Source organism: Rhinolophus ferrumequinum, chromosome 21, assembly GCF_004115265.2.
Source record: "Rhinolophus ferrumequinum isolate MPI-CBG mRhiFer1 chromosome 21, mRhiFer1_v1.p, whole genome shotgun sequence".
Taxonomy (NCBI): Eukaryota; Metazoa; Chordata; class Mammalia; order Chiroptera; family Rhinolophidae; genus Rhinolophus; species Rhinolophus ferrumequinum.
This window is the reverse complement of record NC_046304.1, coordinates 45550244-45574180: the sequence shown is the minus strand read 5'-3', so window position 1 is coordinate 45574180 and position 23937 is coordinate 45550244. Positions and strand designations below refer to the sequence as shown.

The window sequence follows — 23937 nt, the reverse complement described above, 5'->3', positions numbered from 1 at the left end:
AATCCCAGAGGCACTTCACAACCTCTACTTATATCACATTTGTTAAGATTGCATCTGTTATATAGCCAAACCTAAATGTGAGGGATGGATAAATAGACTACATCTAAAAGGAAAAGGCTGCAGAGGGGACCTTTCTCCCTGCACCCCCACCCCCATATACCACACTACTAAAATGGAAGTTCATAATGCCTAAATTTAACCTTAAAGATAAGATCATATATATCTAAACTGTAATTAATGAATATATGGTGACTTTTCATTTAGAAAAATCTCAACATAAGCATTATCTTGATGTTAACTTTTAATCTTTGTTACAGGTTCAGTCACCATATATAATAATAAACTTTCAGAAATGGCTGACCTAGAAAATATCAGCAAGCTCACTGGAGTTTGTCCACAATTCAATGTACAATTTGACTTCCTCACTGTGAGAGAAAACCTCAGGCTGTTTGCTAAAATAAAAGGGATTCAGCCACAGGAAGTGGAGAAAGAGGTACATAAATATGTTAGAATTAACGTATTGGTCAAAATGAGATTGATAACTATTTGTACTGAGTTTTTATGCTTTCATCAAATTAGCTTTGTGCAAATCATTGTATGAGGGTTGGACAAAAATTCAATTTAGATAATATCTAACATTATTGTATAATTTACAATATGCCAAGCATTTCCCTTAACTTTAAATATAATAATTAATTTATTCCTCACAACGACCCTATGAAGTAGGTATTATTATAACCCCCATTTTACACATGTGGAAATAGAGGTTCAAGAGAGCAAGTAACTTGACCAAGATTATGCAGCTAGTTAATGTGGAGAGGTATTCAGATCTAGTCAGCCTGGCTCGATATCCATGCTTTTAACCATTACACTTTACAGCCTTGTATTTATAAATTTAAAAAGGAAAAAAGAAAGAAATCTTGGTTTGTGACATAAATGTTATCATTTGGTTAGATACAAGGAGTTTTGCTGGAATTGGAAATGAAAAATATTCAGGACATCCTTGTTCAAAACTTAAGTGGTGGACAAAAAAGAAAACTCACCTTTGGGATTGCCGTTTTAGGAGAGCCTCAGGTAAGTCAGACTAAATTTAGAGATGCATTCAAATTTTTAAAAATGAAACTTCTGGTAGTAGTTCAAACCTTTATTTGCAAAGGACATCTGTGATAAAATATTTATGATGGGACATTAAATATAAGAACAAAAATCCTAACCACAATGCCCTTTTAAATATAAATAATGTGATTTCAACATGTGTTCTGGAAAATTCGTTCATATACATCCCTCTTCTGTAGATTTTCCTACTGGATGAACCAACTGCTGGATTGGATCCCTTTTCAAGGCACCAAGTATGGAACTTCCTAAAAGAGAGGAAAACAGATCATGTGATCCTCTTCAGTACCCAGTTCATGGATGAGGCTGACATTCTGGCTGGTAATTGCTGGCTTCCTTTAAGTATCATGATAAAGATTTTGTGAGATTTGAAAAATATGGATTATATTCTGAGCAGCTGTATTTCGTAATCTGGTCATCTAGCTGTATCTGGCAATTTGAACAGCCAGTAATAATATGAACTGTGCCCAAAGAGTCTCACTTCCAACCATTTCCATGTTTCTCCTAGAATTTTGTGTCATTTGATTATACAAGGGCATGATCTGCCAGGAAACTCATGGCAAAGTGAGTCTATATTCTAAGGCATTAATCCTTTTACTCCAAATTGAGGTAAATCAACTTGAAATAGGCAAACGATTTGGATGTTTGGTCCACTAAAATGTATAATGTGTTCATTCTCTATATTAGAAGACATATATCTACCTAACCTCCCAACTGATTGGATGGCAAAACAATAGCCTATATACTTATTTAAAGTATATAAATAAGATTGAAATTTGTCTACTTCCATGAGTCTTTATTAAAACCCGTATTTAAAAGTGTACAAGCTTCTGAATTCAGGTTAGGTCATAGAGACAATTCCCTGTCTTTTCTTGGGAAAGGATGGGCAACTTTTTAACAGACTTTCTTCTTTGCTTCTTCCGTTTCAGATAGGAAAGTGTTTCTCTCCAAAGGGAAGCTGAAGTGTGCAGGTTCTTCTCTGTTTCTGAAGAAGAAATGGGGGATTGGATATCACTTAAGGTATGGCCTTTTGAGGAGACTGGAAGAATGAGAAATGGGCTAGAGCAGGTGTGTCCAAACTTTTTTCAACGTTTTTTACCACGGGCCATATGCGGTAAAATACAGAAACAGCCGGGCCACTCACTCGAGGTGAGGTACGTATTGCCTCACCTGGTTTATTTAAGTAAACTAAATATATTTTTGGAATTTGCTGCGGGCCAATTAACAATGGATCATGGGCCGCAGTTGGCCCGTGGGCCATAGTTTGGACACCCCTGGGCTAGAGTAAGGCATGATATTTGAAGGAACACATGGCAACACAAAAGAAACCCTTTGATTATTATACACAGATGCTTGTATATACCTATTTAGAGACTGGGAATATAAAATAACAAAAAAGTTCAGATAAATGTGATAGAAAATATATCCACAAACCGTTGTTTGTTAATTAAGGGAAGTATGTATTCAGGGAACTTTCTCAACTGACACATATTTCACACCATCATCATCTCACCCAAGTGTTTACATCGTTTCTTACGTAGGCTCTTTGCTTCTCCTCCTATTCCTAAATCCTCCTCTTCTTTCTTGTTCTTCCTCTCTTTTCTATCCTCTCCCTTTTATGTTTATCATTATTTTGAATAGTAGCATATTCTAGCTGTTATGTATTGATTCAGAGATAAGATTCTTAACATTATTTTATTTAAATCTTTTATTGTTTTGAGGGAGGAATGGTTGTTACTTTTACTCTATAGAGGAAATTACAGGATCCCTTGGTTAATACACATGGTAGAGCCAAGAATGGAACCTGGATACTTTTAACTTCGAAGTCTAGTATCCAAATCCATATTTTAAATTACTTTTTAATTTATACATGAATCTGTCAGTGTTTCTAAAGGACCTCTCTGATTTACACCATCTACACTTTAAAAAGAAAGAAACAACGTGACAACAAGACAAAGCAAACAAACAAACAAAAACTCCAGTAGTTCCACTTTACCTATCAGAGTCCAAACTCCATAAGGTGGAGTGGCTCACCTTCTCATGACTCTCATGTCTAATTTGCCCTTACTCAATTCAATACCGTCTAGGCACAATGACATACTCATTGTTCCTTGCACATACCCATCATGGCTCACAGTTCTCATTGTTCGAGGTTATTTCCTGAGGCTGGCAAGGTTTTTTGAGCCTATTTTGACCCGTTGAAGTCCTAAAGGGTTATTTGAATGCTACCTCGGGTGGCCTTTATCAATCTTACATCTCTGTGTATTGTCCCACTGTTTTGATTGCTTAAGACACTTTGTTTTATTCTCTTCTGGGAAATTAAATAAACTCTCTAAAACTCAGTTTTCTCACTTATAAAGTAGGAGTAATAATGCTAGTTACAAGTAAAGGTTATAGAAAAAATCAATGAGATGCTGACCAGCCTATTGCCTGGCAACATAACACGTTCTCAACGTAAAAAATGCTAGTCAGGATCTCTGACAAATTCATGGGTCTCCTGGATAATAATTTGTGTAATTGCTTTATTTCTTTTCCTAAATCAGGGTCAGTAAACTATGACCCATGAGCCAAATCCAACCCTTGTACTGTTTTTGTAAATCAAGTTTGATTGGAGCACAGCCCCTCCCGTTTTTTTAGGTATTGGCCATGGCTGCTTCCACATAATAATGGCAGGCAGTGTTGAATAGTTGCAACAGAGATCTAACGGCTCACAAAGCCTAAAATATTTACTGTCTAGCCATTTACAGAAAAAGTTTGTTGACGATCCTCTTCCAAGCGATAAGCCTGTACGCTCATACAGCCCTCTAGTGCCCACCACAAGTTCTCGTCAGTGGCCAAGAAATGTTTCTTGAATTGTTTTTAACTCAGGAGACAGCATCATTATGGGGAACAACAATGATATTTTTGCTTCATTCCCTTAATGGATTTTACTGCTTCTAAATAGGGCATCTATCCTTGTATGGTCATAATACCTTGTGAGTAAGTAGAATAATTTTGATTCAAGCATTTGACAAATAAAATGGCTACCATTTTTAAGGGCTTGCTAAGTACAGACATCACCAGTACTTAACTTCTTAGAACCCCAGATGTTAGCAATCATTATTCCATCGTACGAATGAGGAAACTGTTCAGATAGTTTAAATAACACATTTTAAATGGCAAAACCAAGTTTCGAAGTCATTACCAGCATTTTATCTACTGTATCCTTCATAACTTTGATTAATAGTTTTGTGTCTTTTTCTACGTTGGTGTTTTTAAATGGGTACTTATTTTCTCAGTGATACTTTGTTCTTTGTCAAAGTTCTGGTGTTAGCACTACAAAGAAAGCCAAATTAGTGATCCACCAACCCAAACACACATTTATCCCTAATTCGTTTCTATCTATAACCCCATTTCCTCATACCACTTACCCCTTTTGGTAATTATTGTATTTATCTGTTTCTTTACTTGTTTTCTTTCCGTCTCTCCCTTTAGTCATTAGACTCCATAAGAGCAGGACAATGCTGTTTTATTCCATTGCACCCTCAGCATTTAGGGTAATTTTTGTCACATACTAGAGAAATAACACATTTGCATTGGATGACTAAATTGAATAACTGAATGACTAAATTGGATAACTGAATCTGTTTTGTATCTATGCCTATCAAAAGCCCCTTGTTCTTTCCTAATACAACAATCCCATTTAGCCAATGTAAACTCCCTTCGAAAAATCTTCAACATTTTCCATCTTGTATAGTCCTGACCTTGCCGTGTTGTGTCCCTGGCATCCCTACTCTGTAGCTTTCTCCCCTTAAAGACCTGCGTCAGTATTGACCTTCTCTGGGAATCATTCCTGAACAACCTGACCCATAATTCTGATTAGCTCATTCTTTGATTTCCCCTATCACATTTATATGACCTAATTTTTTTTGGTCCTCTTATTTCATGTTTGGATTACCTATTTCTTGCATTAGATTTTAATTGATTTTTTTCTTTATCCCATAGAGACTAGTCATTTTCTTCATGCTATTGGAGATGATGTCAAATAACATATATTTTTTTGAACCCCAGTTTGCAGTTGAATGAAATGTGTGTTCAGGAAAAAATAACATCACTTGTTAAACAGCACATCCCTGATGCCAAATTATCGGCAGAAAGTGAAGGAAAACTTGTCTATACATTGCCCTTAGAAAGAACAAATAGATTTCCAGGTAATGTACATGAGCACCACAAAATGAAATACATAAATAATATTCATAATAATATTAATGATTATTGTTACTAACATTTATTGAGAGCCTAGCATGTCTTCAGATATTTGAAACATGATACAAATAATTGTATAACAACTGATTATTTTATCTACAGTGGAAAATATTATATTCCAATTATTGCATTATAATGTTTGGTCAATTTAGGGAGTTTTTTTAGTCCTTCATTCCCTTTGTAGTGTGCAACAGTATATTCTAGTATTCATAACCATGCCTAAACACAAATGGTTAAAAACCTCTGGCTTCACCATTATGTTAAACAATCCCATAATATGGCTAGTTCTTCTCTTAAGAAGACTTTTGTGATAACTTTGGATTTTTCAGGCTAACACATTAAGAGTTTACTTTACGACGGCTGTTATAATTTCTCTGTCGGGTAAATCACATAGCTCCATTTCATTAGGGTCAGTTGCTGGAGATTTATCTTGTTCCTTTGTTTGGAACATCGTTGGCTGATGGATTTTCATTTTCCTTGACTGTCTGGGTTGATGTCTGCAAATTAGACAAAGTGGACACTTCCCCCAGTTTGCATAGTCTGGCTTTGTATGGGAGAAGGCCCCCCACCCATCAACCTGGTCAGAGATTCTGATCTTTTGCTCTGTCAACTCGTTTGCTCTCCAGGGAGAAACAGGCAGCTGTGAATTTTGTCAGGCCTCTGCTGAGACAGGGCGGTGAGCTATGGCATTGTGCCACCTTGGAATAACCTTGGAATCTTGGAATAACCAAGATTGTGTGGGATTGGCAAAGTGACAGATACATAGATAGAACAGTATGGAGAATTGAGAAACAGACCCACACAAATATGCCCAACTGATTTTTAACAAAAATGGAAAAGCAATTTGATAAAGAAAAGATAGCCTTTTCAACAAATGGTGCTGGGACAAGTACATCCACAGGCATAAAAATGAACCTTTACCTAAGTCTCATATCTTATATAGAAATTAATTAGATATAAATCCTGGGCTTAAATATATAATATGAAACCATAAATATTTTTAAAAATAAATTGGAGAAAATCTGTATCTCCTAGGATATATGACTAGGCAAAGAGACCTTAGACTTGACACCAAAATCATAATCCATAAAAGGAAAAAATTATAAATTGTACTTCATCAAAATTAGAAACCTTTGCTTTGTAAAAGATCCTGTTAAGAGGATAAAAACAAAACAAGCTACAGACGGTCAGAAAGAATTTTCTGAACTGTGTGTCTCATAAAGGTATCCAGAGTGTATAAAGAACACTGAAAACTTAGCTATAAAAAACACACAACCCAACTGGAAATTGGGCAAAAGATATAAGGAGACATTTCACTGGAGAAGATACACAGATGGCAAACAAGCATATGAAAATATGTCCAATATCGTGTGTCATTAGGGAAATCCAAATTAAAACCACTATGAGATATCACTAAATACTTATTAGAATGGCTAAAAAGAATTTTTAAATAGTGATAACATTAAATTCTGGCTAGGATGTAGAGAAAACCCATCACTCCTGCATTGCTAGTGGGAAAATAAACTAGCATAGCTACTCTGGAAAAGAGTTTGCAGTTTCTTTAAAACAGTAAACCTGCAGCTACCATAGATCCAAGTAATTGCACTGCTGGGTATGTATCCTAAATATATGAAAACATGTTCACGCAAAAACCTGTACATAAATGTTCACAACAACTTTATCTGGAATAGACAAAAACTGACACAACCCAGATGCCCTGTAATGAGTGAATGGTTAAATAATTTGTATGTCTGTAACATGCAACACCACTCAATAATAAAAAGCAGGAGGCTAATGACTGGTATTTGCAAAAACCTAGATGAGTATTCAGAGAATTAGGCTCAGTGGAAAAAGCCAATTCTAAAAGGTGACACACTGTAAGGTTTAATTTATGTACCACTCTTGAAATAACAAAATTGTGAACATGGAGAACAGATAAATAGCTGCCACGGGTTAGGAGGAGATGGGGTCAGGAGAGATATGGGTGTGGCTGTAAAATGGGTACCGTGATCCTTGTGGTGATGGAAACTTCTCTGTCTTGGTTGTACTCATGCCAATATCCTGGCTGTGATGTTGTACTGTGGCTTTTTAAGATGTTACCATTGGGGGAAACTGAGTGAAGTGTACAGATCTCTCTGTATTATTATTTTTTTTTACAACTGCATGTGGACCTAAAATTATCTCAAAATAAAGAGTTTAATTAGAAAAGGGAAAAAGTTTACTAATTACGTTCAGCAGTCAGAGGCTCTGCTCCCTGGTAACGGGGCACGATGAGGGCCTGCACTGAGTGGTTGAAATAATTAACCTCGCCTTATGTGTGGGTAACAAAGACACATAAATTACCCACATATACATTTTATGGTGACAATACAAGTATTCCTTAGAACCATCAGGCAAAGTGTCAATCAAACTCTAATTAATGTGTTTTAATAATACTTGTAATTTAGAATAGTTTGTATAATTTTAGGGAAACGGAAGAATGACATGTAATACGCATTAGCAGTTTAAATCTGACTTCTCTACCTTTCTGTATACAGCGCTATAATCAAGAGAGAAAACTTTTAACTTATCCTTTCGCCCAGGGAGAAACTCCAGGTTGAAGCCTCAGAATTTCTGTAATCGTACTAGAATTTAAAACTAGGTTTTTATTTAAGCTTCATTTAATTAACCATTATAATTCAAATCCATGTGGGCAGGGACATTGCTCCTTGTTTTAAGAGCAATGACTGATGCAAAAGTGTTATTGGTGAATGAACTGAGGAATGAATGGATACAGAATTGCTAAAGAGAATACTATCACAATTTCCTACCATCCCAAGAAAATTCCAAGTCAATTCCTGAGTCTCTATTAGATCTTGTGAAGTTTTTCCTTCCATAGTCAAAAGCAGAAATTTTAAAAAATAATTTATATCCAGTCTACTTTATTTGACAGGTGTTTTTCTGAACTGAAGAAAATTCTGCACTTCCCAACTAATTCTCAAAAAATTACTTCTATACCTTTTGTTGGTTAAAGCACAAATGGCTCCCATTTGTATCTGTTTTCTGGAAAAGACTCTTCAATTAATTAGGCTTAGAGTTGAAAAAAATCTGAAGTTCCACTATTAAATTTCAAAAGCAAGTCAGAAGAAAACTAAAATGAAATTTTAATATCAATATAAATTAATATTGGATCAAAAGAAGTTAATGTATGAGCTGTAACACAATATAAAATAAAAAATAATATATAGATTTGAAGAATGTTACTTATCATGAAATTTTAGTTTTTAAAATGTCTGACGTATCACAAGCATAATTCATATATTTGAGCATTTAAGTTTGAAAAGTTGTCCTCAGTTCCCTTGTGATTTTTGTTGTTTTGATTTGCTACTGTGTATGTGTTCTTTAGCACTTTATGAGGAGCTGGATTTCTGTGCTGGCCTGGGCATTGAGAATTATGGTGTTTCCATGACAACGTTGAATGAGGTGTTCCTAAAACTAGAAGGAAAATCAACTGTTAATGAACCAGGTAAATAAAATGCATGAAAATTATAGCATAAAGCTATTCACAACCCCTACTGCAGTATATACTGTGTTTCCCCGAAAATAAGACCTAGCCGGACAATCAGCTCTAATGCGTCTTTTGGAGCAAAAATTAATATAAGTCCCAGTCTTATTTAACTATTTAACTGCAATATAAGACCGAGTGTTATATAATAATATAATATAATATAATATAATATAATATAATATAATATAATATAATATAATATAATATAATACAATACTGGGACTTATATTAATTTTTGCTCCAAAAGACGTATTAGAACTGTCCGGCTAGCCTCACTTTTGGGAAAACACGGTAACTCAAGAAGACACCATCCAAAGATGTGATTACACAATGTGGGGTTCCATGATTAAGGCTGTTCTCAGGCAAGCATATCTAAAGGTGAAATACATCCTCGTGACATTTGTTACCTCTACTGCCAGTCTGTCTTGGTAGATGGACCGTTTCCTTTTATCCACGGCTCATAGCCCTCATCCCATTTTCCAAGAGCAATTTCAGACAAAACATTTACTCTAAATCTGTCTCTTCAACTACTTTGACTAGTCATCTCACTGCATGCTCGTCTCCGTGGTTTCTGATGAGAAATCAGCTTTGGACCTTATTGAGGATCTCTTTGTATGATGAGTTGCTTCACTGCTCTTGCTTTCAAGATTCTCTTTTTGTTGTTGGCTTTGACATTTTGACTATGTCTTAATGTGTGGACCTCTTTATGTTTATCCTTCTTGGAGTCTGTCGAGCTCCCTATATGTATGGATTAGAGATTTTCATCAAATTTGGGAAGATTTTAACCATTATTTTTTCAACTATTTTTTCTGGGTTCTCTCTACCCTCTTCTTCTGCAACTCCCATTATTGTTTGTGGCAGTATATATTAGTATGCTTGATGGTGTCTCACATGTTTCTGAGACTGCATTTTTCAACATTTTTTTCTTTCTGTTTCTTAGACTTAATAATCTCAATTTATCTACTATCATGTTTACTAATCATCTCTTGTGTCAGATGAAATCTGTTGAGCTTTTATTTTTCAGCTAATTTTTTTCAGTTATTGTACTTTCCAAATCCAAAAGTTTTATTTGGTTATATTAAATAATTTTTACATCTTTGATGATATGCCCATATTGCAGAGACATTATTGTCATACTTGATGATTTACAAACATACTATTCAATGAAATACTTGTGGATTTCCTATTATTGTGACTGACATTAAAACACTTAATGTAGTCATAAAACATAACCTATGACTTAAATTTCTTAAATTTTTTGAGACTCGTTGGACCAGCATTTCTTCTATTTTGGTGGATTTTTCTTGTTCATTTAAAAACATGTATACATACATACATACATATATACATATAAATGCATATATTGGTGTTTATTGAAATATATACATATAGACTATATATTTATAGAACTTCAGTTGTGGGGAGAGTTGTATAAATATCAATTTGGTCAAGTTGAATGATAGAGTTGTTCAAATAATCTATGGCCCTGATTTTTTTTCCTATATTTTCTATCAATTACAAGTGAGGGATAGTTAAAATCTCCAACAGTAATTCTACATGTGTCTAATTTTGTCTTTTCCTCCTTTTAGTTAGGTAAGTTTTTACTCCATGTACTTTGAATCTCTGTTATTAAGCTCATACACATTTAGGATTAGCATGTCTTCTTGATTAATTGCCTTCATTATCATTATGAAAGGTCCCTTTTAAACCCTGGTAATCACAGTTACCTGAAGTAATTGCAGTTATCCTAACGCTAAAGTTGTCTAATATTAATACAGCTGCTTTCATTTGAATACGAGCTATCCTTTGGCACTTTTTATAATCCATGATTGATAGAAACAAATTGTGTCAGGTTTTGATCGTGCTATGTAGAAATGTCTTTATTTTGTATTTTTCTTTAGTAATTAGAGGATACTTTTGTTAGACATAGAATTCTATAAGGAAATAGAATTCTAAATTGCTATGTGTTTGCCTTTTAGTATGGGACATCATTTCATTTTCTTCTAGACTCCATTTATTCTGATGTGCTGCTAGCCATTGTCCATATCATTCTTCTCCTATATGTGATGTGTCCTTTTTTCTAGCTGTTTTCAAGATTTTTTTCTTTATCACTGGGTAACAAGAATTTGTAGTTTCATGGTTATTTTTGAAAATAGTGTTGGAGGGTTCTTCAAATTTTGGGATCAATGAGTTAATATTTTATATCAATTTTGGAAAATTTTTTTCTCAATATTTTTTCCTCTGTCTCATTCCCTTTCACCTCTCTTTTTGGGACTCCAGTTATACTGTTTTCAGTTATTTGATATTGTCACACAGATCTCCGATACTCTGTTTAGGTTTTTCATTCTTTATTTTTCTTTCTTTGTGTTAGAAATTGGATAATTTCTACCTGCCTGTCTTCAAAGTCACAGACACCTTCTTTTCTTGTGTTCAGACTGTTTTTAAGCCCAACAAATAAACTCCTCATTTTGTGTTTTGCAGATGTTCCCACTTTGGGAGAAGTACCAGCAGAAAGAGCTGAAGACACAGAAAGTCTTGTTGAGATGGAAGTTCTCTCTTCACTTAATGAGATGAGAGAAATAGTAGGTGGCATGGCTCTATGGAGACAGCAAATCTGCGCAATTGCCAGGGTTCGCTTGTTAAAGTTAAAGCATGAAAGAAAAGCTCTTTTATCACTGTGAGTAGCAGAGTGTCATAGGTTTCATTTAGTCAATGCATTCAAAAACAAATGTAAGGTCTAAAATCAAGAGAAAACAAACAAAAAAATAAATTTCTGTATCTACAAAACTGGGTAAAGGATAATACTCCGTCTAGTTCATGGTCCCTGTGGTTATCTATTAGGAGACTAGCAGGTGGAACTTACTGTGTTTCTGAGCCAATTTTAGGGAAAATGTTAAAGTAATGTAATATTCACTCTCTTTCGAAGTTTCTACTATGATAGATGACAGAAACATTGGGATACAGAATTTTTTCCCAGTATGCATATGCCATACCTTGTTTTAGATGCTGTATAGTTATGCTACTGACTCTTCCCTGGAAGTCCTGACTTTCCCATTAAGTCCAACTTGCTCTTACCCAGATGTCATGACTTCCCTCCAGCCCTCTTAAGTGATGGTAGCTCACTCTCCATCCTTACAGTGTGCATAATAGGCACTATCCCTGCTCTGAAGATTCATATCACCTCTCATGAGCACCTTGGTATCCATAGTACTTGGGCTGTTCATCAGCTCCTTGTGTATGAGTACGTTGATTAAGCATCAAAGAAATAGGAGGCTTGGCACATAGTAGAATCTCAATAAATACTTGTTCAATAAATAAATATTGAGAATTCATTGAGAACCTGTGACAAGATTAGCATGATTTAAGAAACATCCTTTGGAAATGTAATGGCTCTGTGCGATGTCAGAGGGATAGTGGATGGGGGGAGGGGGGTTCACACAGTGTGAGAGATATAAATGATAAATGTCTAAGTATTACTTTGTCTTGTGCACCTGAAACTAATAAAAAAATTTAAAAAAAGAAAATCTTAAAAAAAAATCATGAATAAAAAAGAGAAACATCCTTAATATTAATCTGGCAGCACTGTATAACAGTGTCTTCAGAGATGCTGGTTAGTATAGCAAATATTCTGACAAGATGTAATATTGTAAAATTAGAAATTAGGAATAGAGAAAGGTTTCAAAGTAAGATATAACAAAAGTGTAATAAAGATTTTCAACTTATTTAAAATGGATAATACAGGAGAATGAAGTATAAAAAATAATTGAAAATTTGAGCTGGGAGACTAAAGAAATCATGTAGTCACCAAGAGAAATAGAGACTATGTGAAGAGGATTGGACAGGGAAAAAAATTGAGCATAAAGTGTTGATGAATTAACCAGCAGAAAAGGAGAGCATCACACTGGAATCCCAGTAGAGAGGCAGAATTTGGACATAGAGTTACAGGACATAGATCACATGCAATTGTGTAGGCTATCTAATGGCCAGAAAGCAACAAGAGAAATGAACGAAGGCTACATCTGCATTTTACTATCTCTCATTTAGAGATAGGAAAAGGACAAAATGCTCAAGAAATGAGTCTTAGATTTATATGTTTAATTTTCACACTCTCCTGATCTCATTAAATTATAACCTGCTCAGAGAATTTTCAAAGTTTAGGAAATGACGATGTATTGACATTGGCAATTTTCTTCTGTGTAGGCTGTTGATTTTAGCAGTTGGATTTTTCCCTGTTCTTTTGGAGTACATCATCCTGAAAATATATCAAAGCAGTTACACTTGGGAACTTTCTCCTCATTTATACTTCCTTGCTCCTGGACAACAACCACACGATCCTCTCACTCAATTATTAATCATCAATAAAACAGGTAATAATGTGGTGAATTTCCAAATACGTTCACTATTCAGAGCATTACTTAGAAAACGTAAATCTGAGAGAGAAACATGAGCTTTTGATTTCTTTTTTTTTTAATTTTTTTTATTGGGGAATCTTGGGGAACAGTGTGTTTTTCCAGGGCCCATCAGCTCCAAGTCATTGCCCTTCAATCTAGTTGCAGGGGGCACAGCCCACCATCCCATGTGGGAATTGAACTGGCAACCCTGTTGTTACTGAGAGCTTCCGTTCTAACCAACTGAGCCATCCGGTCACCCTTGACTTCTTTAGCATGTGTTCCAAACAGTTTATAAGGCTTAGGGATGATGCCTACAAGCCCTAAAATGGAGCAGGAATTAGAAATAAATGATCTGGTGGCAGTTTGGAAAATGAAAGAGTTTGCACCCCCCAAAAAACCATTCTAACGTCTTGAGATGTCGTAATCCTCACTGTACTTCATTTGAGAATATTTTCATCTCAAAAAAGAAATTCCATACTCATTAGTCATCATTTTCATTTATTCTGCCCCCAGCTCTGATCAATCACAAATTCACTTTCTATTTCTATGGATTCGCTACTCTGGACATTTAATATAAGTAGATTCATACAATGTCTGATCTTTCGTGACTGACTGCTTTCACTCAACGTGATGTTTTCAAGGTTCATCTACATTGTAGCATGTGTCAGTACTTAATTTTTTAAATTCTTGAATACTATTCTATCATATGGATATACCACATTTTATTATTCATCAGAGGATGGATATTTGGATTTTCTTTCAATAATTGGCTACTATAATTAATACTTCTATAAGCATCCATGGACAAGTTTTTATGTGAATATATTTTTTCTTCATTTCTTTGGGATATAAAGCTAGGAGTAGAATTGTTGGATTATATGGTGACTATGTTTAATCTTTTGATGAACTACCAAACTATTTTTTAAAGTGACTGCACCAATTTACATTTACACTAGTATTTTGTGAGAGTTCCAATTTCTGCATATTTTTGCCAACAACTTGTTATTTTCTGCTTTTTATCATACCCCTCCTACTCTCTGTCAAGTAGTATCTTGTGATTTGATTTGTACTTTTCTAATGGCTAATGATGTTGAACATCTTTTCATGACCTGACCAGTTTTGTATCTTTTTTGGAGAAATATATTTTATTTTCATTTTTAATAAATGAGTTATATTTTTTAAATTGAATTCAAAGTGTTCTCTACATATTCTAGATACATGTTTCTTGTCAGATACAGTAGATCCTCCTTATTCATAGATGATGTGTTTGCAAACTTATCTACTCACTAAAATTTATTTGTAACCCCCAAACCAAGACTTGTGGCACTTTTGTGGTCATTCACAGATGTGCTCAGAGGTATGAAAATTTTGTGTCACTGATAGCATGCATTTCCAGCTGAGGTAGAACAACGCGATACTCTGTCTTCTAGCCTCAGCTCTAACACTGTTAATAAGTATCTCACACCATAAACAAATATCCTTTCTGTAGTCTGTTTAGTGCCTCATTTTTCACATTTTTCTTAGTGATTTTGCTGTTTAAAATAGCTCCCACATGTAGTGAGGAAGTGCTACCCAGCATTCCTAAGTCAGGAAGGCCGTGATGTACCTTACAGAGAAAATATGTGTGTTAGCTAAGCTTCAATCAGGCATGAGTTACAGTGATATTTGGCTGTGAGATCAATGTTAATGAATCAACAATACATACACAGAAACATACATAAAATAAAGCAATGTATTGATTGCTTAAAGAAACTGTCGAGGCCAGAGGCTCACAGGAGCCTAATCCTGTGTTTCCTCCAGGAGCAATGGTTCAGTATTCACTAATTTAGTATTTGTGGTGACTTCCTAGAAGTGAATCTGTAACTACTGTGAATAACAAGAATCGAATCTAAATGTTTCGCAAATATTTTCTCATCCTATAGATTGTCTTTTCACTTTGTTATTGGTGTCCTTTGAAGCATAATGTTTTAATTTTATGAAGTCTTACTTAATGTTTTCCTTGCCTGTGCTTTTGATGACATCTTTAAGTAGGCTTTGCCTAACTCAAGATCACGAAGATTTACTCCCATATATTTGTCTCAGGTTTTTGTACGTTTAGTTCTTACATTTAGGTCTATGATCCATTTTGAGCTAACTTTTATATGTGGTGTGAGGAAGGGATGCAACTTCAATATATATACCCAGTTATCTTCCTGGGAGGGACAGACCACCAAACTTTCTCATTCCCTTCAGCCTCATGTTGCAGAAGCTTGACACCAGGCAAGAGTTGCTGAGAGTTCTGGAGTTCTCTTCTTCCATCCATCCCCTACTTATAAAGTGGAAGCTCTAATCTAGAAACAAGAGGCCAAAAATAGTGGTGCCCAGTTCTTCCCAGGAAGATACTGCACCCCTCGGCTGGGCTTGAGGAGGAAGGATCCCCAGGTTCTTGGTTACATCCATTACCAATAGAACTTCTGTTATGTTCATCAAGGAAGGGAAGTGAAGGTGTAGGTATTTGCCACAATTTCTTAGTGTTTTTATATAGATTCAATAGATTTTACTAAACTTTTTTTTTCATTTTCTATATGTCCCCAAGACAATCAAAAGATTTTAACTTGTTGGGTTTTTAGTAATTTTTACAAGTTATGTTTTTTGGGTTTTTTTCCTGGGGAGAAGTTCCATGGAGCTCTTAACATGGCCGTTCAACAAGTTGTCTTCCTGTCTCAAGAAACATTTTGAAAAATCAATTATTAATCTAGTAGTAGTGAAGTGAGATTTAGCAGATGTGTTGGTTAATTAGAAATTATCCGCATCATTAAAAACTTATTGATATGGCTACTCATTGAAAGAGTCTAGAAAAAAAATCTATTTCAAATGCACCATATGGCAATAATGATAAGTAAATAAATATATTATAAAGTCCATAAGAAGTGAGTAGAGTTTTAATTTACAGTAGCATGCGTGTGTCACATTACAGTAAGCATCATATAAGGACGTTGATGTTAATTTCACTGCACAACTTGATATCGATCTTCTTCGTTTTGTGATACTTAATATACTTAACTACAATTCAGGGGCAAGCATTGATGACTTTATACATTCTGTGGAGCGTCAGAACATAGCGTTGGAAGTGGATGTATTTGGAGCTGGCAGTGGCTTAGATGATCCGTCTTATAATGGAGCCATCATTGTGTCTGGTCATGCAGAGGTATGCCAGTCTCTTATTTCGTAGATTTTCCTACAGGTGGAGAAAGCTAGTATACTATCAGTGTACTCAGGTTTCCAATTTAGGAAACAAAATGAGAAACATATACTGCTTTTCATTTATTACTTAATGAATTTCAGTCATTAGTATGATAAATAATTCATATATAAATCATTAGCTACCAACACAAACTGTGTGCATTAGCAAAATAAATACTATACAATACTCACTGCCAAGTACATATTTAAGTCCAAAGAATTCATATTTCCTCCCAAGGAATTTTCTAATACATATATTCTGAAACTTATGTTTTATTCTTAAACAATAATAACAGTTGATTCTAACCTTAAGCCAGACACTTGGTGTCCTGAAAATCAGATATAGTTTATGTACATGTTTTGGCTTACTTACACAGTGTTTGCTTTGATTATTTGACACCGTTTGAAAAACATGACTTTTTAATTAAACTATTGTATTTTGACCTTTTTTAAAAAATGAAGATCTCTGAGGATTTATAACTTTGCTTTTTGTATTTTAGAATTACAGCTTTTCATTAGCCTGCAATACCAAAAGACTGAATTGCTTCCCAGTTCTCATGGATATTGTTAGCAACGGGCTGCTTGGAATGGTTGAACCATCAGCACGTATCCAAACTGATAGAAGTACATTTTTGGAGGTAAGTCTTACAAGCTCTCCTCCAACAGGAATCTCCCAGATCACTCTTTTAAGTGCTGGAGATTTATTCTTATTGAGCAAACCACTGCGTGAGAAATTAGCCTTTGGATTCATCCTAGCTCTCTGGCTCTGGGAAATAAATATACTTTTCAGAGCTTCAACTTTTTAAATGCAAAATAGACCTAACACAATATATTTTCAGAGAATGTGATGAAATGGAAATGAAATCATGCAGCACTGTGACTGGCATAAAAGTAACAGAAGAAAGAAGGAAAGAACAGAAAGAGAGAGAGAGAGAGAGGCCTTATTACTTTTATAAATATTACCAAAAAAAATTAGGACAAAGTTCAGGTTAGAATTGCAACTGCTTACATTAGAATTACTCCAGTTCTTTGTCAAAAATAGTAATTCCTGGGGCCTACCCTAGACCTACCAAACCAACTTTTTCATGCATGAGGCAAAAACAAAAAACAAAAAGCACTTTATTTCTGAAAAAAGGCCCAAGTGATTGGATTGTCTATAGCCCTGTAAGTTTGGAAACCAGAATACCTATCAGAGTTTGTAATTATTCCTTTTTGGTTATTGCCTAAATATATTTCTTCCTCTTAAAGAGTTCTTTGAGCATGGAGACCATGTATCTTTAACATTACATAATACCCTGTACATGAGATAGGGATCAGCAAATAGTAAGCACTGAATAACTTATTTGTTAGCTACATAAATGAATGGCAGAGGTCTGGAAATTATCTATCCGCCACTCAACTATGAAGTTTTATGATGATATATGGCTAATAACCACCTACCCATGTGCATATAAAATGGACCATGTATCCATCATTATTTTCCTATTGTCTAGCAATATCTTGAGTTACCTTCTCACAACATATTTCACTGTGTACTCAAAAAGTGAAAATTCCTTTCAGTCAGTGTGTGTAAGGAACTTAATCATTGAAGCGAAAAGTTGTATCCACCAATCAAGTGTTAATTAATTTTGGAATATATGCTATGGATTATTTAATTCACCTCCTATATTACTCTGAAGGCATTTTTTTCTGGTTTCTGAAAGAGGATACAATAATTGAGCAAATCGCCTTGGGCTTTCAGCGGTAAAAACATTCTGTTTAGCTAGGCTGAGTCTGATGATACCAACCAGCTCAGTTGACCTTATATTTATGTGCCCAACATCTTAACTTTAACATCCTCAGCAACTTATTTTATGCGCTGTTCGAATTTACCTACTTATTGCTCATGTAAGAGTTTGTTTGTAATTTCAGACCTTACTTTTGTCTTGCCCAAAATCAATGGATTTGCCACTGAGTACTAACCCTCCCCTTCCCCCCGCCCCCATGTAGGGTGTTCTGGAAAGATTCTGACAATAAGCTTAAATCTCACCTTTCTGTGTTTGGCAAGTGTGTCTGATGGCCAGGCTAAAGACAATCAGCCTCTGGTTACGCCTTTTTTCAGTAATGTGCATAATCAAACAACTGCGTGAATCGTGAAAGTAAGGTGGGAACTGCTTTCAAGAGAATTTGTAAATCTTCTGTCCTTCAAGACAGTTATAGAAAGGAGCGACAATATGCATCACCAAGGGCAAGGTTTGCCTTGGAGATTTTACTTCCCCTGCTAATACCTCATCTCTACTTTTGCATCCTCAACCAACATTTATCTCGTCTCATGGTGTACCTAAAAAGATAACTTATTATCGCTATGCCCATAAAATATCTGATATGATTTTTGAGCTAAACTATTCCATTTCAAATGATTACAAAAATCAATTAGGAAATTGAATGCGTCAGCTGTACATTATCATTATTTATGATTTAGCATCAGAATCAATTTTAAAACCATAAAGTAAGAAAATGAAAAATCTTACTCTTGCTACTTTCCAATGATGTAAGATTAGTTATTTATTTACCTTCTTTGAATCACTTTCCTTTTCATAAATTGAGGTATTAAGCCAAAAGTCAAGCTACAAAACTGAATGGATAACGAAAGAGTTTGGTAACCTCAAAAGGGACCTAAGGCGGGATTATACATAATCTGTTTCGTGTTTTTTAAAATGTATTCCAGAAAATGAATTTTGGATTTGTTTATTCAGCTCATTACATTTTTTGCATTTTTCAAAAGGAACAAAATAATCCATTTCAACTCCTGGTCCCTGCCATGTTCTGGTTGATTTTGGCATCCAGCTGTGCTCCTTATATAGCCATGAGCAGCATTGATGATTATAAGGTAACAGTAACTGAAATATTCATTACTCTGTATGATTATATGCTGAAGGTAATATAATTACAGTATTTTTTAAGAGGCTATTTTTATATGTTTAATTGAGCAGCCAATTCAGACATAAATTCTAAGTTATAAAAATAAAAAGAGGTTTTACAAATGGAAATATACATAATATAGATAAATAGATTATAGAGAATGATTCTAAAATGTATATGGATATACAGAGAACTTAAAATAGACAAAATAACTGAAAAACAAAGTTGAAGGATTTATTCTTCTGACTTCCAGGTTTGCTACAAAATTATAATAACTAAGAATGTATTGTACTAATTAAGTATAATCATATAAATATATAAAATGGAATAGACATTTCAGATATAAACCCACACATATCATCACTTTGTTTTCAATAAAACTGCCAGGGAGCTAAAATGGGGTAACGTTCATCTTTCCAGCAAATTGAATGGAAACTTGATCATCATTATGAAAAAGAATGTTATCAACATTTACCTTACACCATACACAAAATGACTTTGCAATGAATCATAGATCTTGTGGTAGGCAAATATTTCTTAGATGGGACAGGAGAAGCATAAACCATAAGAGAAAATCATATCTTGAACTTCATCAAAGTTAAAACCTTTTGCTCTTTGTAAAACACCAATAAGAAAATAAAAAGCTGTGGGCTGGAGAAAAAAAAATATTCACAATACATATATATCTCACAAAAGATTTATATCAAGAATAAAAGAATTCTTACACCTCAGTAATATTAATAGAATATAGCCTAATTTTAAAGATGGGCAAAATATTTGAGCAGATACTTCACCAAAGAAGATACATAGATGGAAAATATGCCATGCAGAGATGGCTAATATCATGAGTAATCCAGAGAATAACCTTGGTGAGATACCTTTTCACACCAAATAAAATGAGTAATGTTAAAATGACTGACAATATCAAGAGTTTGTGAAGATGTGGAGAAACTGGAATTCTCACACATTGCTGGTGGGAATGTAACTCGTACAATCACTTTGCAAAACAATTTGACTCTTTCTTATAAAGTTAAAAATACACTTATTGTATGACTTAGCAATTCCTCTCCTAAGTATTTACCAAGAGAAAAGAAAACATCTTTCCACAAGCAGACTTGTACATTAATGTCCTTAGCAGCTTTATTCACAATAGCCAACAACCTGAAACAATCCAAATGTCCACCAAGCTATGAACTTATATAAATATTGGTATAGCCACGCAATGGGCTAGCACTCAGCAATACAAAAGAAGCAACAGCTAATAAACTCATCAACATGAATGAGAAACGAAAGAGTAGATACTGAATGATTTCTTTCTTTTTTTCTTTCTTTTTTTTTTTTTTTGTGTGTGAATCTGGTCCATAGTGACAAAAAGCAGACCTGTGGTTACTTGCAACGAGCAATAAGGGTTAGTGACTGTAAAGAAGCATGAGAAATTTGGAGTTTAAAGGAAATTTCTATACCTTGATTATGATGATGATACAGGAATATATATACATTCATTAAATCTCATGTAACCATATACTTAATATGGGTACTTTTTATTGTTTGAAAGTTATATTTCAAAAAAGTAAATTAAAAAGATTGTTGAAATAAAAGGAAATGATGTTTTTGAAACTGTGAGAACTTGGAGAAATAAAAAAAAAATCCGGATGTTTAACTGATAATCTATTTATAAGTTTTCATTCACAGACACGCTTTCATTAAATCCAAATGACCCTTTAATGTGCCTACAAATTACTGGACCATTTGGTTAAAGTGAAGATTCTGATTCAGTTGTTTTGAAATGGAGACAAATGTTGAGTAGTAATCCTAAGATGGTGAATTTATGATAATCAATGCCGGCCAACTCACATTAGCTTTACTTAGAAGTTTCAATACAATATGTTTTAACGACTCCCTTTTTGTGACTTTAATACAGAAAATCCATGAAATCTTGCATAAGCATCTCTGTTTACTCAATACCATCTTAATCTGTGTCACTTCCCCTTCAAAGTGATTCTGTTGCCCAAGAGAAGAGAGAACGTATTATAGAGTATTATCTGTGTAATATTCCCTTTCTAGAGTAGAACCTCCAGAAATCTTGGGAAATGCCATTTACTGGCCTGATACAACTGTCAGTCATTCTGCCACTAACATAGTCCAATTAAAACTTCTCCCATAGAAAACATGAACACTTTCTTTGGCCTATGTGATGCCATGATTTCACCACGTTTCTCCTAATCCTCTCTCACCTCTAAATTTTGGAAATGCTCAGATCTCAACCTCTGGCTTTCTTTTTGTGTTAGATGTCATTTTCTCCTAGGCAAGTTCATCTCATCTGAAGGCTTCAAATCCCTTCTGCCTACTGGTCACTCACAGATTTGACTCTAGCCCAGATCTCTAACTTGTAATTCCAGTGCGGATCCAAACACCTTTCTCAGCTTTTCCACCGGAAGCATCACGACTCTCAAACTTCATGCTTCCCAAACTGAATTTATGATATTCTTAAATATGTTCCCCCTTTCATATTTTCTGTCTTCATAAATGTCAGCAGTATGCATCAGTTATCCTGTCGGTAACCTAAAACCATCCTTCATTCCTCTCACAGTTTCACCCACATATTGAGTAGATCACCAAATCCTTATCATTGTACTACCTGAATGGATCTGTGTTGGGGGATTTTCATATGAATCCTTACGTCAAATTACATCTCAGACAGGAACATCATTTAGCTAATCAGTGACCATCAACAAATGAATGTAAATATTTTTTTAAAAATTATATATATATATATATACATATATATATATATATATTCGAAATTTTTAGAAAAGTTTAATATATGCCAAAACCACATCACTTGGTAAGTAGTTTCAAAATATGTAATTTAGTACTTTATTCAGCGAATGGCAAGTGATACAAAATACACCTATACTTACGAATGTATGTATATTTATGTACATATACATAAATATTTGGGTGGGTAATAAATGTTTGAATGTGTGCTGTGGCAAAACTACCGTAACATGTCATTTATTACTTAGATTAATCTAAAACTTAGATTAAAAAGACAAAGCAATTACATACACACACACACACACACACACACACACACACACACACTTGCAATCTAGAAAAGAGAGAGAGAAAGAGAAGTTCATACTGGGTTCAAGCAGAGCACTGACGGGAAGCAGGAAGTAAGCCGCTCAGATAGTGACCACCCCTGTAAGTCATTAACCACTGTTTTGTTTACTGCATTGTTGATGCCTGGTTATTCTGAGGTCTTCTTTCACATATTTCTATCAGATGTGTGATGGGCATCACTGCTGTGAATTAAAGCAGCAAACTGATCTTTCTTTTTTTTTGCACATGTGGATACCTTTATTCCCACCCACCACCTTACCACCATAAAACCTCAAGCCAGTCACCCTTTCTTGATTGTTTTCTCAAGTCTTTTTTTTTAATTAAAGTTTATTGGGGTGACAATTGTTAGTAAAGTTACATAGATTTCAGATGTACAATTCTGTAGTACATCATCTACATATAAACCACATTGTGTGTTCACCACCCAGAGTCAGTTCTCCTTCCATCACCATATATTTGATCCCCTTTAACCTCATCTACCACCCCCCACCCCCCTTACCCTCCGGTAACCACTAAACTATTGTCTGTGTCTATGAGTTTTTGTTCCTTCATTTGTTTGTCTTGTTCTTTCATTGTTTTCAGTTTTAGATACCACATATCAGTGAAATCATATGGTTCTGATCGCTTATGTTTGGCATTATCCATATCCCTTGGTCCAGATAACATGTGTAGCCATGATGCAGAATTATTACGAATGGAGGTGTTGCTTGAGTATTTTCTTACATAATCTACATTCTCTTAAGTGTCAAATTGAAATACCACTCTGTACCTTTGCTGTCTCCTACTCAGAACAAAGCTTGGTCCCAGCTTCGGATTTCAGGGCTCTTCCCTTCTGCTTACTGGTTTGGGCAGGCGCTGGTGGATGTTCCGATGTACTGGTTGATATTCCTTTTCATGTACCTGATGGACTACATTTTAAGCCTCCACGATTCTATTTTTAGAAGTATAAATCAGATTATGCAAGTAAGTGACAATTTTCATAGGACAAATATTGTATGATTTAATTTGAAAATTTGAAGATACAAATTGTTTTCATTGATATTCACATTGTCATGAATTTAATAACTATAAAACCCTGTGCTAGACAGTGTTTTAGATCCTAAATGTTTTCCTAAATTGCATTTGTCTTTAATTAAAGTCAACATATTCCTGTTGATTTCAGATCCCATGTGCCATTGGTTACGCCATATCACTTATCTTCTTTACATATATAATTTCGTTTATTTTTCGCAAGGGGAGAAAAAATAGTGGCATTTGGTCATTTTGCTTCTTTATTGTAAGTATGTTTCTTTTGAACATTTATTTTATATGTGCAATGTACAATTCTGAGCTAATACTTTAAAATTTGTGCTTGGTAGAATGATAAATTAATATTGCAGTCTAAAATATATT

The 23937-nt window shown here is 34.5% G+C and overlaps 1 protein-coding gene across 3 annotated transcripts in view; it reads left to right on the top strand.

Moving 5' to 3' along the window:
• Positions 1-23937, top strand: part of ABCA8 (ATP binding cassette subfamily A member 8) — a 69708-nt gene that overhangs the window by 30778 nt on the left and 14993 nt on the right. For all 3 annotated transcript variants that reach the window (XM_033091561.1, XM_033091560.1, XM_033091559.1), the window contains 13 exons: positions 318-493; positions 955-1074; positions 1296-1434; positions 2043-2133; positions 5164-5303; positions 8744-8863; positions 11387-11582; positions 13106-13272; positions 16350-16483; positions 17019-17156; positions 19283-19387; positions 23335-23508; positions 23708-23821. In XM_033091561.1, coding sequence (XP_032947452.1) covers positions 318-493; positions 955-1074; positions 1296-1434; positions 2043-2133; positions 5164-5303; positions 8744-8863; positions 11387-11582; positions 13106-13272; positions 16350-16483; positions 17019-17156; positions 19283-19387; positions 23335-23508; positions 23708-23821 — 1814 coding nt within the window. The remainder of the gene's footprint in view (positions 1-317; positions 494-954; positions 1075-1295; positions 1435-2042; positions 2134-5163; positions 5304-8743; positions 8864-11386; positions 11583-13105; positions 13273-16349; positions 16484-17018; positions 17157-19282; positions 19388-23334; positions 23509-23707; positions 23822-23937) is intronic.